The sequence below is a fragment of the Mytilus trossulus genome, chromosome 2, assembly GCF_036588685.1.
Source record: "Mytilus trossulus isolate FHL-02 chromosome 2, PNRI_Mtr1.1.1.hap1, whole genome shotgun sequence".
Lineage (NCBI taxonomy): Eukaryota > Metazoa > Mollusca > Bivalvia > Mytilida > Mytilidae > Mytilus > Mytilus trossulus.
The window spans coordinates 97,705,674-97,721,929 of record NC_086374.1 but is presented as its reverse complement, the minus strand read 5'-3'; the positions used below and the strand labels follow the sequence as shown (position 1 = coordinate 97,721,929).

Below are 16,256 nucleotides of genomic sequence, written 5' to 3'. Positions count from 1 at the left end.
AGCCAATCTGCCATGCTGTCATATTGTTTATCAGGTCAAGATCTATCTGCCCTGAAATTTTCAGATAAATCGGAAAACCTTGGTCATTGCAAGGAAATTTTGCCGTTTTCGGTTATTACCTTGAATATTATTAGCTCACCTGGCTCAAATGGTCATCACTTGGCGTCCGTTGTCCGATTTTGGCATTAAAATGACAAATATCAACTTATTGCAATACAAATAAATCATAACTGAATTACATGGATAAAACAAGTTCCCATTTCGCCTAAGTTAATTCTTTTATACCTGAAAAAGCTTACTAAGGTAAAATGAGAATAAATGTATATAATGATTTTCCAGCTAAGGCGAAATGAGAATCAGCCCAATCGATGCATGGATTCGATAATGTGTATCAACCTTTCACGTATATTCTAGTCTGGACGCCATCTAATGAAATGATTGTTAAACATGTTAATCATCGTTTTTACCTGTATAAGACTAACTTTGTAAATAGCATATGTCAACCAAATTTTACTTTTAATAGTTAAGCAAGCCTAGTTTACGCTAACCCATCTCTAGCTAATATATAAACTTGAAGTTCACATGCATACGGATTCAATAAGGTTGAACTATTCAATTGCAAGTGAATAGTTCAACAGCTATATTTCTAAGCTTATCTGAACTAAATTGAACCAAATTGGTTGCTGAAAGCAAATTATTATGTCATTTTTTTACTGTCATTAACGATTGAACAAAAAAAAATATGCCCCTTTAAAGTTGTAATGTCATTGTAAGGGTCAGAAATAGTTAACTCACATAATATTTTTATATCATGTTAGGTAATGAGATAACAGGGTTGAAATGATTGTCCTTCCTTTTTCGAGACACATACAACCAAACAATTAATGATAGTCATCACCTTATTTTCTTTTATCACATGTTAAAATTTCTGTCATCACGTCTTACACCCCAAAAACCTACCTTTTTCAATAGTGAGCATACGATAAACATTTAAAATTACACAGATTTCTTAAAAACATCTGGTAAGATAAGTAACTAATTTTCTGAACAATGAAAACATTTTAAAATTTTATAGTTTTTAGCGAGGCTGAAACAACTGAACTCCACTTTTGCTTACATTAATATTCATAACCTCAGGAGTTTCAGATCGGGCTTTCATTAAGGCGTTAACAATTTAAGGATATATTTGGAACATTTTCATAATATTGTTAGAACCTTAGAGTATACACATTTGGCTGTGATATTGTGAATAAATGTGGCATGTGTTGAGATTGAAAACTGTAAGAATGGCCATGGCGAGAAAAATATCACTGGAAAGCTCACTAAATATAAATACAAAAACAAAAAATTAGTCGGTTTTTCATACAAAGGACAATAGATATTTTTGTCTAGTATGTAGATTTAGTGTGAACACACCATTTCGTTCTTGCATTAAAAGTCGAAGTATAATATATATTAACGTTGTAAAATTTGAATTTGTTGCATCTTTCTTTCTTTATGCAGCCTTCAATTTCGGGATTGGTAGACACATTTATAATTTGAAAATTAGAAAAAAAAATAATGTGGCGGCCATACAAACACGATTTAAACTCCCGTTTGAGATTAGAAGGCACTACAAGAAAAATGAAAACATGTCGTATTACTATCATCCGGCGTGTCCTATCATTATTTAAACAAATTCCTTCATAGCAGATCAATATGAATTGGAAATAGTCAAGAGAGGTAGACCAAATATGTTCGACGGTTTGAATATCTATAACATTTGGGAAACTCAGCAGATCATTTTTGTCGGATTTCTATCGTGACAATGTCATGATAAATTCTGCTGTTTAGAATCAATCGTAACAATGTCCTGCGTCATTTTACTTTCTGTCTGGTCACTCTCTTACCTAATCTGATGAATCTATACTATCCAAATAGTTTGTTCTCATGCTGAACTGTTTTGGCCTCACTGTTCAAGGTTAAGAGTAGGGTTCAGTGCTAAAACACGTTACCAAGACACATTCCGTGTGTGCTTCATTCAGGTTGTTTGCTTATTATACATTGAAACCGTTGTTTTATGATTGCCAACATTGTTTTGCATTTGCTGTATTATAGTTAACATTAGCCTATATGCCTTCTGAATTGTTACACATTTTCCAAAGACGCCGCATGTTATAGCGTGCAATACATTAGAATATTTTTTCGTTAAGTAAGGCTGCTAGGAGACCTGAGTTTGTTCAAATCCTTGACCTTTGATCATTGATAGTCATAACGCATCTTCTTATTTGTATTTGATTTATATAAGGACAAAGAAGAGCACACATCAAAGAACAACCAAACACGTAGAATCTGTGTTCAATTTTTAGAATGTTTCAAAGAAAAGGTTCGACAAAGCTCAAATAAGGTTCACATTTCTAGCTAATATTTCAAATAAGTATATAGAATATAAATATATCATATCCAAAGAATGACTTGATGTGAGAAAGGACTTTTTGTTGTAAGAATCAGTTTTCATTTCATGACGTTACATATTAGGCAAACTGTGAATTTCCTGGTAGGAACTGAAACAAAATATTTTTTTTACTCATATTGGCTCTTAAAACTCTCATATCCTACTTGAATATTAAGCTTGTCGTACAACGTTCATCATGATGTTCAAATTTTTTATAGTTTTATTTTAATTTTTTGGTTTAAATGAATGTGTCAGTTATGACTAAAATAACATAAGTGGTGTTTGTTTAAGATCTTTATCAAATTTTACCCAGATTACAGAGTTTATATACGCAACCCTGTAATACGTCATCAAATTCCAGGTAGTAGACATATAAAAATGATAATTTTACAATGTCTTAATATAATTCAAATTCATTTATGGTTCAATATCATATGTTTATCGCTAACCTGGCTAACCTGGTGTGAATTTTTCTTTTGTCAATATTTAATCAATGGCATCTCCCTTTACTACCCAGTCAATAAACTTTTTGACAGGTAGTAAACCATATGGTTTTGTCACCTTTACCTTATTCAAAGAGGATTGGATTCATTTTTCAGTTGTATCATGGTAAGTTACCGTTTTGCTTTGTAAAATAAGCTATTTTTCTTCTTAATCATTTTCAGAAAAACGTGACGAAATTTTTACTCAATATATATAAATAAACTATTCAAACGGTCGAATGTTTGATCAATAAAATCTATTTAACAAAGATTAACATTCCGTGTTAGTTAAACATGGAAAATGAGATTTAAATATTTATTATAGATGAATGTTTTGTAATTCATTTAAATGTCCATGAAATGTGTGAGAGGAACACGTTCATGGTACATTTTAAATGTGCAACATACAACTTGACATTGAAATGCTTTAATTTTCGTTCAAATATTTTTGTTTGATAGAGGGAATTCGATTTCTTTTCTGGATTGATATTTCATTTTTCAAAGAATTATTTAGTTGTCCCCCATTTCTAACCATAATAACAAAGCATCTGTTTTTGTTTTTGTTTTCATTTTATAACCGCTCATTAACCTCTGTTGCTTTTGTTTTGTTATGGGTACACAATTTAATATTTATATGTAAGGTTAACAGATTAATTGACGGGGTAAGTAAATTCCATATGGGGTTGGAGCGTCGCTCTCACCTCATATGGAATTTACTGACCAAGTTTATATCGTATTAGGCCACTAACACACTATGTAACCAATAATATTCTCTGTCATTGTATATCCTCTTTAGATTGGCAGCTGAGAAGATATAAAACACCGAAAACTAGTGCGTTTTGAATGTCGCCTTGATTTCTTCCGCCTCTTGTTCAACAACGATTGGTCTATACTAATTTCAAATTATTAACTTTTATGATCTAGTTAAGTTCTATGAATCTTTAACAACAATAACAACAATCCCGTGTTTTATCAAATGCTTTTGTCATTTGATTGGGGACTTTCCGTTTTGAGTTTTTCTCGGAGTTCAGTATTTTTTGTGATTTTACTTTTTATACCCTAGACAGGATCATTTCTATTCATATTTAAAGTATGATGTTTACAATAAAATTCATCTGCTAAATTAACCAAACTTGGCCACAATAATAATTGGGTATCGAGTTTAAAAATTTGTAAGGGTTCCGCAGAACCCAGTGTCTCGCCTACTTTTGTTGTAAATCGCAGGCTCAACAAAAATGAGGCAAAAAATCAATAAAAATATTCCTCTTGATACTATCCTATGATTGTAAGAAGGTTCTGTCAAAGTTTAGTAGAAATCTAGGATAGTTAATGAATCTAATAAATGTTTGAAAACTTTAACTGCAGACTGTATGTAATGTTAACTGGAAGAAAATCTAAGTCAATTTAAAAGTAAAATACAGAAAAAATTGAGTTATCATTTTACAAAATTTACTTCTGGAAACTATCTTATGATCATAAATAAGCTTCTATCCAAGTTTGGTACAAACCCAGGATAGTTTAAGAAAGTTTTTTTTAAATTTTAAAAACTTTTACCACAGAGTGAATGTAATGTTTCCCTGCAGAAAAACTTAAGTCCATTTAAAAGTAAAATACGGAAAAAATGGATTTATTTTTTTTATAAAATTTGCTTCTGGATACTATCTTATGATCATAAACAAGCTTCTGTCCAAGTTTGGTACAAACCAAGGATAGTTTAAGAAAGTTATTAAAATTCTAAAAACTGTAACCACAGAGTGAATGTAATGTTTCCCTGCAGAAAATATTAATAAAATTGAGAATGGAAATGGGGAATGTGTCAAAGAGACAACAACCCGACCAAATAAAAAAACAACAGCAGAAGGTCACCAACAGGTCTTCAATGTAGCGAGAAATTCCCGCACCTGGAGGCGTCCTTCAGCTGGCTCCTAAAAAAATATATACTTGTTCAGTGATAATGAACGCCATACTAATTTCCAAATTGTACACAAGAAACTAATATAAAAATAATACAAGACTAACAAAGGCCAGAGGCTCCTGACTTGGGACAGGCGCAAAAATGCGTCGGGGTTAAACATGTTTGTGAGATCTCAACCCTCCCCCTATACCTCTAACCAATGTAGAAAAATAAACGCATAACAATACGCACATTAAAATTCAGTTCAAGAGAAGTCCGAGTCTGAGGTCAGAAGATGTAACCAAAGAAAATAAACAAAATGACAATAATACATAAATAACAACAGACTACTAGCAGTTAACTGACATGCCAGCTCCAGACTTCAATTAAACTGACTGAAAGATTATGATTTCATCATATGAACATCAGGCACAATCCTTCCCGTTAGGGGTTAAGTGTCATACCATCATAACATATATGAGAAGAACATAACCCGTGTCATGCCAACAACTGTTTTTAGAATAAATGTCTTTAGTTCCGACGCAAAGACCTTATCAGTGACTCAATATTAACGCCAAAATATGCAATCTTTAATGACTTGACAACAGTATCGTAATTATATCCCTTCTTAATCAGTCTATTGAAAGGTTTTGTAAGTTTCTGAGGTGAATACTGACACCTTTGTGCTTTATAAAGAATATTTCCATACAAAATTGGATGTGAAATACCTGAACGTATAAAAAGTCTGCATGTTGAGCTATATTTAAGAATGATGTCTTTATACCGATGATAAAATTTAGTAAAAGTTTTGACTAGTTTGTGATATCGAAAACCCTGGTGTAATAATTTTTCAGTAATACATAAATTTCTCTCGTTAAAATCTAAAACATTGTTACAAACACGAGCGAATCGTACAAGTTGAGATATATAAACACCGTAAGATGGTGACAAGGGAACGTCACCATCTAAAAACGGATAATTAACGATAGGAAATGAAAAATCATCCCTTTTATCATAAATTTTAGTATTCAGCTTTCCGTTAGTGATATAGATATCAAGATCGAGGAAAGGGCAGTGGTCATTATTAGTATTAGCTTTATTTAAAGTAAGTTCAGCAGGATAAATTTCATTAATATACATACTGAAGTCGTCATTATTGAGAGCCAAAATATCATCCAAATATCTAAAAGTATTATTAAATTTGTTTATCAGATGTTGTTTTGATGGGTCTTTGCTTATTTTTGTCATAAATTGTAACTCATAACAATACAAAAAGAGGTCCGCAATAAGTGGTGCACAGTTAGTCCCCATTGAAATTCCGATAATCTGACGATATACGGAATCCCCAAAGCGAACAAAAATGTTATCTAGTAAAAATTCAAGGGCATATATAGTATCAAAGCATGTCCAATTAACATAGTTTTTTTGTTTATTGCTACTAAAAAATGACCCAAAAGAGTTTGAACATATATATTCACATTCTGATTTTTTGAATGTCCATTTAATTAGGTGTGTGATTTTTTTCTTAATGAGAATGTGAGGCAATGTGGTATACAGGGTAGAAAAATCAGAACTTTGAACAAATTCAAAATCACCAATATGAGCATGCAATTTATCAAGTACTTCCAACGAGTTCTTGACACTCCAAAAGTAATTTATTCCACTATTTTCGAAGGCCTTATTTGAACAATTTATTATAAGGTTTTTAATTGTACCGAGTGTGCTGGTAAGAAGAAAAGACAATTTAGTAGTTGAACAATGGCTTGAAGACGAAATAAATCTATATTTGTAAGGGGTTTTGTGTAGCTTTGGAAGCCAATACATAGTTGGGACTTTCATTGTATTTGGCTCTGCTTGTAAAGCGGTGGCTAAAAGTTTATGTTTGTTACAAATTTCGTTTTCTGAAAATGGAGTCAGTTGGAATGTTGGTGAATTGGTGATTTCCTTTTTCAGAACCTTAATGTAAAATTTACGTCAAACAATAATAATATTATTAGCAGCTTTATCGGCCGGGACAAAAACAAATTCCTTGGCTAGTTCTTTTAGTTTATGTTTGATACGAGAAATAGGTTTATTGTGGTTATTGTTAATAGTAAAATGTTCTTTTAAAAAGTAAAATACGGAAAAAATGGAATTTTTTTTTCCAAATTTACTCATGGATACTATCTTATGATCATAAAAAAGCTTCTATCCAAGTTTGGTAGAAATCCAGTATAGTTTAAGAAAGTTATTAAAATTTCAAAAACTTTTACCACAGGGTGAATTTTTGTGGACGCCGCCGCCGCCGACGACGACGACGGAATGTAGGATCGCTTATTCTCGCTTTTTCGACTAAAGTCGAAGGCTCGACAAAAATGTGTTCGATGACCCGTCCTGCCTACCAAGATGGCCGCCATTGCTAAACATAAGAATAAAATTAAGATTTGGCTCATATCTCAAAAACCAAAGCATTTAGAGCAAACCTGACAGGGGTAACATTGCTCATCTGATTAAGATCTATCTGCCCTGAAATGTTCAGAAGTATCAGACAACCCGTTGTTGGACTGCTGCCTTGAATTGGTAAGTTTAAGGGAATTTTGCCGTATTTGGTTGTTGTCTTCTGAAACTAAAGCAAAAGTATAAAAATTGCATAATTTAATTTATCAATTGTATATAAAAAAAAATCTCAGCTGATCGAAACAGGCCCTTAAAGGCTCTAGTTACCGAACTTCACTCATTTATGTAAGGCAAAGGAATGACAACTGTATCGAAATTAAATGTATGTTATACTCATACCCCCTAACACTTCAGATACGAACTTCATGAGTTCTGCAAAAGCTCTATAATAGTAAAAACGGATTCGGAAACAGTCAATATATATAAAACACAACTCAGACTGAAATAATCAATTGCTGATTTTCTGTGTATTATAATGAGTCTCTCCGGATTTATTTCATGAAGGCATTCAATTCACAGCATCATGTAAAACTTGGTATACTTTGAGGTTGATTTGTTTATTTGAAAAAAAATATTAACAAATTCAACCAATAGTTTAAATTTAAACTGCATAAAAGAAAGTGCATCCAAAATATGATGTAAGAAAGAAATTCCTGGATAGTATTATTAAAACATATTTTTAGAAACTTCAAAATCTCCGCCCTTAACACGTGTTTTACGCTTGGTGTACGTGCTATAATTTAATTATGTTAATGTATGATGCGATTCCACATTAAAATGTTGTAAAGGAATTTGGCTTCGCTGTTCGATATATAGCATTGTGTTCAATCTTTGTTAAACTAGTGTAAGTATTTGTTTATGATTTTATATTATAATTTTAAGTAAAAATTTCGCATCTTTGTTAAGTTGAAGCCACTATTATATTATCGTTCTCTATTTGAACAGCTGATTTCTCACTGATTGACGTGCAAGAAGGTCATATTTGTTAACTTCAGAATTTTTATCTTTTGATAGTGGAACATCGTTTATTTTAGTATTGTAATTGTCAATGATTGTAGAGTTTACAGCTTTATCATGCATCCATCTGGTTCTTCTTTTACACATGTACAGCTCGATGTACAGTTACATTTTCACATCTTTAATAGTAGCCTCTGGTTACTACTGTTAAAAAACATCCCTAAATAAACCATTGTTTACACCTTTATTCTATTTTTGTATTTTCATACTCTAAATTCTAATGAAATAAAATGAATGCCAAAGCTGGTTCTCGTAATATGCATTATTCAATTCATGTTAGCAAATGTAGTTACCTTTAAATTGTTCAAAGAAAACAGTGGCGGATCAGTGCCGGATGGGGGGGGGGGTCGAGAGGGGGGATGAATATCTTCTTTTAAATAGCTAGGTCCGCCCCATGATATGCTCTTGCTACACACAAAAACTACAAAAGTTTTAAAGTCTGAAAAGACCAGTTTTTGTCTTAATTTGCATGAACTTTTACTCGACATTCTCCAAAAGTATAACTGGTGTCTTAGTTTTTCTTGACAAATTATCATTTATATTAAAATTGTATGAAATTTACTCGACATATTCTCGACATTCTTAATATAGTCTTAAAATTTCTTGACAAAATCTTGACGTTTGAATATTGTCTTGATATTCCTCGGCATATTCTTGACATTCTTATTTTTTCTCAGTATGGCTTGACATATTCCGAACATTTTTAATTGTGTACTAAATTTACTTGACAGTTCTGAGCTCTAGAAATCACGACTAATATTTATGAATTTAATCTGTTTTTCTCTTTATATAATATACTGTTGTTTCAAGTTACACTTCTTACAACAAAATTAAAGGTTGGCATGTAAAATAATTGAAAAATTGGGTATAAAATAATTTTACAAATGCACATATGGCTATTAATTCTAAAGTATGAAATAATTTAAATGTGGGTTTTAAATAATTACAAATTGTGATTCCTAAATCTTATAAATTAAATAATTAAAACTAATCATACTGTGAAATATTTCATTAAACATTCATAATAGTCAATGTTAATATGGTAAATAATTATTGTACCAAAATTTTGTTTATATAAATAGCAAATCATGGTGATATACGAATCATTCATTCAACAGAAGAACAATTTGTATAATGTCATCTGTTGGAATACACATGGACGGGATGTTCCCCATAAAATTAAGGTATTCCACAAGTCAGAGTACACGCAAGAAATTACCTGTAATCAGCCATAGAACTTAGCCGTTGACTGCCACTGTAATTTAAAAAGTTTGTTGATAGATGAAAATGAAAATCATCATTTTGATGATGAAAAATTGAATTTAATTGTATTTTCTGCATCAAAATTATGAAGTCAATTATTCTTACATAAAAAACAAATAATTCCCAAAGATTAATTTTTTTTTTATCTACTCCAGGAATAATAAGTCTGTTTACATTTCAGTCGAAATTTAAACTGTTGAGATAGTATCAAGACATATTCAAGAATGTGTCGAGATATATTCAGACATTATTTAGAATGTCAAGAATATGTCAAGACATATTCAGACATTATTTAGAATGTCAAGAATATGTCAAGACATATTCAGACATTATTTAGAATGTCAATATTATGTCAAGACATGTCGAGACAAATTTAAGACAGTCAATAATTGGTCGAGACTAATCTAGACTCTTATCAGATGATACAGGAAGTGTCGAGAAATTTTCAGACAATGTTCATACTGTCAAGAACTTGTCAGGAAAAATCAAGAAATATCATACTATGTCAAGAATTTTTTTTTAATTTTCAGGCAAATTAGGAATGTCGAGTAAAAATTGATGCTAATTCAGACAAAAACTGGTCTTTTCAGACTTTTTGATCTTTGCAGTGAAAGTTTACGGCGGTCAGTGAGTGCGACGACCAATTAATTTCTTATGCATTTCTGTAAATGATAGGTTTTGATCGTATTATTTGTCACCTACAATGAATTGTAAATTTAAAGTGAAGGGGGTAAATAAAGTAAAGGTAACGGTAGTATAAAGTAAAAAAAAAACAAATACTGAACTCCGAGGAATATTCAAATCGGGAAGTCTCTAATCAAATGGCAAATTCAATTGATAAAACACATCAAACAAATGGACAACAGCTGTCATATTCCTGACTTATTACAGGCATTTTCAAATGTAGAAAATGGTGGATTGGACCTGGTTGTATAGCGATATACCCCAGACTTGTATGATGCGTGAACAAAACAATACATCTGTTCGATGGTGTTTTACATAATTAACTGGAACCAATCTGGAACACACTCCAAATCCGATGGAAACACATAAATGATAAGGTGAAAACAGTTATCAAAGGTACCAGGATTATAATTTAGTACGCCAGACGCGCATTTCGTCTACACAAGACTCATCAGTGACACTCATATCATAATCTTTATAAGCCAACAAAGTTGAAGAGCATTGAAGATCAAAAATTCCCAAAAGTTGTGCTAAATACGGCAAAGGTTATCAATGTCTGGGATAAGAAAATCCATAGTTTTTCGAAAAATTCAAAGTTTTGTAAACAGGAAATTTATTTTTAAAAAAAGACCACATTATTGATATTCATGTACCCAAGTGTTGACTACGTGGCTGGTGATACCCTCGGGGACGAAACGTACACCAGCAGTGGCATCGACCCAGTTGTGTAAATAGTTATCAAGGGTACCAGGATTATAATATTGTACGCCAGACGCGCGTTTCGTCTACATAAGACTCATTAGTGACGCTCATATCAAAATATTTATAAAGCCAAACAAGAACAAAGTTGATGAGCATTGAGGATCCAAAATTCAAAAAAGTTGTTTCACAACCGAAAAACAAAAATGCTGAACTGCTACACAAACAAACGCCAACAAACATAGAGACGGACTATGTGATAAACACTATCGTGTTCCTGACACGGTACATGAAATAAAATGAAAAAATTACCAAACTAATATTGTCTTGCCATAAGGATTATGTCCTTCAGACATACATTAATGCAACTTGTTTAAAGGTGTCATTCTACATAATAAAATGCCCATTCGTTTGATGTGTCTGAGCTTCTGATTTCGCCATTTGAATAGAGACTTTCCGTTTTGAATTTTCCTCTGAGCTTAGTTTGACCTTTCAACGAAAATTTGCAGATATTTTTTTATCATGCAGTTGGGTGTCTTACTTTACAGATACAGCCCTATAGATATCGCTATGCTGTATCTGTATATTATACAGATATCGATTTTAAAATCCGTCCACTGACGTGTATTGCATTTGAAGAGTGTTATATGAACCTCCGTGACCTTAAAATGTGTATTCTGATGACGTTTGACCTCATGCGAACATATGATTACTTTTATACGTTCTGTTTGTTTTCAAACATTTCAGCAATAAGAGAATAATCCAATTTTCTGATAACAGACAAAAATGAACAGCAGTATTTTCTACGAAGACTATCGATTTTAAAACTTGAATGTGTACATGTGTAACAAAATCTACCTTGTAACATAAACTGGATTTTTTCCTTTTATAATTTAATGAATTAATTTGCCTAAAAAGTGTGTGGAGGGAAAACCATGGTATATTATAATCTGCAATTTGATGTTGTACCATACTCAATCTAATTAATAACCGATCTCTCATCGCTCCCGTTTTCTGATATGTCGCGTGGAAGATCTAACGAAACTCGCGTTGATATGTTTACATTTTGTTATAACTTTAATGCTTAAACGCTTTGTATTTCTCATGTTTTAGTATGGCAGACAGAACATTTTGTGTCGGCTGTCAACGTGGTAAAGAAGACATTAAAGCCGAATCCTGGTGCAGTGATTGTGGTGAACTAGTTTGTAAAACATGTGCTAGAGTTCATGAAAGAATGTACCCACCTCACAAGATAGTACCAATGAAAGAAATACAAGAACTCAGTTCTTCACTTCTTACATTGTCCAAGAACTGCGAGAATCATCCCGACCAGAAGATCGTACTGTATTGCTGTCAACATGACACGGTGATCTGTGATTCATGTGTACCGGTATCACATCCTAAATGCAATCCTATCATTTCAGTCGAAAAGGCTGCCAAAAAGGTAAAAGATAGCACTGCTATATTGGACCTAGAGAGAAGAATTAGCAATCTAAGCCAAGTTACAGAAAACATACTGAGTCGAAATAAGACAACATTTGAAGATTTGAAAAAAAGTCGGAGCAAAATCACGAAAAGCGTGACGGAAATGAAACTGAAATTTATCGCCCATTTAGATAAGTTAGAATCAAATTTACACAAGGACATTGATAACAAGTATGAACAGTGTGCAGAGGCGGTGTCCCATGTTATAACTACCGTCCAATCAAGCTACGACTCACTATCCACATGGAGAAAAGATATCAAATCACTAAAGCAATATACATCTGAAATTCACTTATTCCAGGCAGTAAAATTTCTAGATGCGAAAACTCACCAACAAGAAATGGAAATCAGAGATATTCAAACAGCTACTGTTCCGACACTAACGTATCATCCTTCAGGGTTAGAGTCAAACATACAAAATGAACTCCCAGACTTGGGTACAATAGATATAGAGAATGTCCAAGCACCAACATCTGTACTAGATATTGACCAGCAATGTCAGTTTATGGTCGGAGAACAGAGGAAGTTATCGTTGACAAATTTATTCAAGACTACAAAATTAGGTGATAATGTGCACGTTCATAGAGGTTGCTTTATCCCTGGTGGTAGGTTACTCCTAAGTCAGCGTTCAATGAATACACTTTATGTTTGTGAACTTGATGGCTCCAACCCAAAAGTAATTAAAGTTGATTATAAGATAGAACATATTAACGTGTATGACAATACCCATGCTTTTGTATCTGCAGGTTATGGAGGTATCCAGATCATTGACCTGAACTTATCTAAACCTGGAAGAAAAATAAAGATTGAAGGACATTGTTACGGAATCACCAGTGTAAAAGATAAAATATGGGTCGAAAATCAACCCAGAACTCTAACTCTTATGAATATCAGTGGTAAAGTTATGAACACGATAAAAACAACGTTCGATCCATGTGACATATGTGCCACCAAAGATGGTGGTGTATACTGTTCAGACGTTACTAAAAGTAAAGTCTACTTCGTAGCATCGGATGGGAAAGAACAAGAGATATACAACAGCCCTGACCTGAAATGTCCAAGTGGTGTTGCAGTAGATGATCATGGTGATGTTTATGTAGCAGGATATTTATCAAACAACATACACAGAATATCTGGTGATGGACAGATAGAAATTGTCCTGACAGAAAACGATGATATCAATAAACCAGGCGATTTATCTTACAACTTTGAAACGAGAGAACTGTTAGTGGTAAACAACGATAGTGAAACAATTAATATTTATCAAACCTATTAAAGAACACAATACTGTTAATCCAAACATGATCGTAACATGATATCTGTTTCATTATTTCTAGTTTCCAGTAATTCGTTTTGGGAATGTTGAATATTGTCTATTTTTTATATAATAAAATAATGAATGATATGAGGATCCATCCACGACACAAAATCTACACAGTAATAACAACAACAACAACAACAACAAAAAACAAAAAGCTCAAAAAGGAAATATACAGCGATGTTTTGCTGCTATTCAGTAACTACATCTTAAATAAAGGACTTCGACAGGGGAAGAAAAAAAGAAAGAAAAAAGCTCACTTCTTATAGTTAAACGGCCACTAACAACGGTTGTAGCGAAATTCTTTTAAAACAACATAATATGGTTAACTTTGTAAGGTCAAATCGGTCTTGATCAAATGAAACATGTTGAAAAGTAGTATATCTTTAAAACAAAATAAAAGTTATTACGTATATGTATAAATATCAAACTTTGTAAAAGACATCTTGTGATAATAAAGGTATCAAATGAAAGGTAAATTACTACAGAATTTGTATGTTTGTGTTCTAAATGGCAAGTAATTAGGTTTTCTACCTGTAAAAAGTTTAATATTTTGTTATCATACTTAATAAATAAATGAAACAATCGCATGTTTTATTTTTTACGCTGTTTTGAAAAATATCACTGCTAACGAAGCATTGGCGCCAATTAGTTTTGGCGTAAATGCATGCAAATGGATTTCTCCACATGATAACGATGATCAAATTTGCGTTATTTTTACGTTATTTTGAAGACTTAATGCGCTAACGTAGCATTGGCCCAAATCATTTCTGGCGTACATGCACACATTATTGCAATTGTCACATACGGATTTCTCCACACGTTAACGATCATCAAGTTTACCAAGAGTTATAATTGAATCGTCAATGGTGGAGAAGATACATATTCAGCTCGTTTTAACACAGCTTGATGTTTTGAGATTTTTGAAAATCTTTTTTTTAATTTTAATCTCTTTTTAATCTCTTTAATCATTTTTTTTATTATCTATTTAATAAAAGACATAAATAGTAAAAAAAAACGTTGACTTACTATGGAGGGAATCAAATAACAATGATAACCGCAACAGGTTTTTTTCAACAGGTTTAATTATGGTTGTTTGATAAATTAGAAATAGTCCTTATCCAAGAAATCGTACCTCTGTTTTATCCTTTGTGTAATCTTACCATAAAATTTACAATGTTCATTTTAAGAATTGTTTTAGTGGTCTGAGTACACTTTCAATGGAAGATGTAAGACACAGAAGCCTAATTTGATTACTTGAGCTTAATCAGTGATGGAGCTTTAAGAAAGTAGGTGGTTACATTTAAATTAAGGGGAGTGGCGGTCAAGCCTTATTTTTATACCTGTACGACTCTATTGTTTGATTTCACAACAGACATTTTGCTTACTAATAATCTAATATTTTTACACTTAATTTGATTTGTCAATTATATTGCCAGTTTAAAATGAACAATTATTTTTTTAGAACATACCTTTTCTTTTAAGGAGATTGAGAAAAAAAGCAGTGTACTTCAACACTGTGATATGAAATTAACCCCACCAAAAGGGAAGTTGGATTTCTAAGCTCTCATTGGAATGTCAGCTAGCAGTTACTGTACCCGGCTAATCCACTAGTTACAACCATCGTGTAACTCTTGTTGTGAACATAGCTGCTGATATGTCATAATGTATACTCCTGTATTACTGAAAGGTGGAAGTCATCAAATAGACGATTTGTAAATGTTGTTCGTATTTATCTAGCCTTAAGAGTTTGAATAGAATCTAAATTCAACGGCATATGGTCTCTTGAGGAGAGTTGTATCATTGACAAGCATACCATTGTCTTTTTACTATTATATAAACCGATTTCATTTACCGATTTGAAATGAACAAAATAATGAAGGGGTTGTTTCTTCAAGCTACGATATTTAAATAGAGAGCCCGGTAGTCTTACTTATCAAAATTCAAAACAGGCGATCATAATTAAGAACCAAAGTCCCTCAAAATACTCACTTTATGAATCTCTCCATCTCACTTAGAAAAAATGAAATGAAAATTAAGTGCTTGGTTTCCACGAAACATACTATACCAAGAAAGAAAGGTCTATATAAACACTACAAGTTTTTATTATTGTAAAACTATTCTCACGGCATGTGAAGTATGTGTTTTTTTTTGTTCTTTTTTATAACAAAATATGACTCGCACAAAATTAAGAAGTTTGAATTAATGTGACCTTAGAACTTTAGGTCCGTTCTAGTCAAATGAACGCGTCACAGTAATCTATTAAAACAGACTTTCAAGATATCATACTTTATGTTAAATGGACTTAATCCGTTCCGGTCAAGGCTTTTCTTATCCTTCTTTCATGTCATATTTTTCTTTTGGCATTACCCTAATATTTTTATTTCGTTATCATATTTTTTTTCAGGGAATGTTTGTTCATCCTTGACCAAAATTTCCAATGCTTTTTTTTTATATTAGTGAAAACCAAATAAATCGAATAGTATATATATTCAGGTCTTTTCAGGTCCAAGTTCAGGTCTTTGGTGTATCTCCTCATTTTAG

General features: G+C 32.2%; 1 protein-coding gene across 1 annotated transcript; it reads left to right on the top strand.

Moving 5' to 3' along the window:
• The first annotated feature begins 2,925 nt into the window (after positions 1 to 2,925).
• LOC134705570 (uncharacterized) lies at positions 2,926 to 13,852 on the top strand. The gene is made up of 2 exons (XM_063564286.1): positions 2,926 to 3,043; positions 12,023 to 13,852. The coding sequence occupies exons 1-2, from the start codon at positions 2,928 to 2,930 to the stop codon at positions 13,668 to 13,670; spliced, it is 1,764 nt and encodes a 587-aa protein (XP_063420356.1). The 5' UTR covers positions 2,926 to 2,927; the 3' UTR covers positions 13,671 to 13,852.
• Positions 13,853 to 16,256: the final 2,404 nt, after the last annotated feature.

What these genes read in the sequence shown, in the direction of transcription:
- LOC134705570 (XM_063564286.1), top strand. Translation starts at nt 2,928, where the DNA reads ATGGCATCTCCCTTTACTACCCAGTCAATAAACTTTTTGACAGGTAGT. An exon ending in CATTTTTCAGTTGTATCATG is followed by an intron (nt 3,044 to 12,022) that starts GTAAGTTACCGT and finishes CTCATGTTTTAG; the next exon opens with TATGGCAGACAGAACATTTT.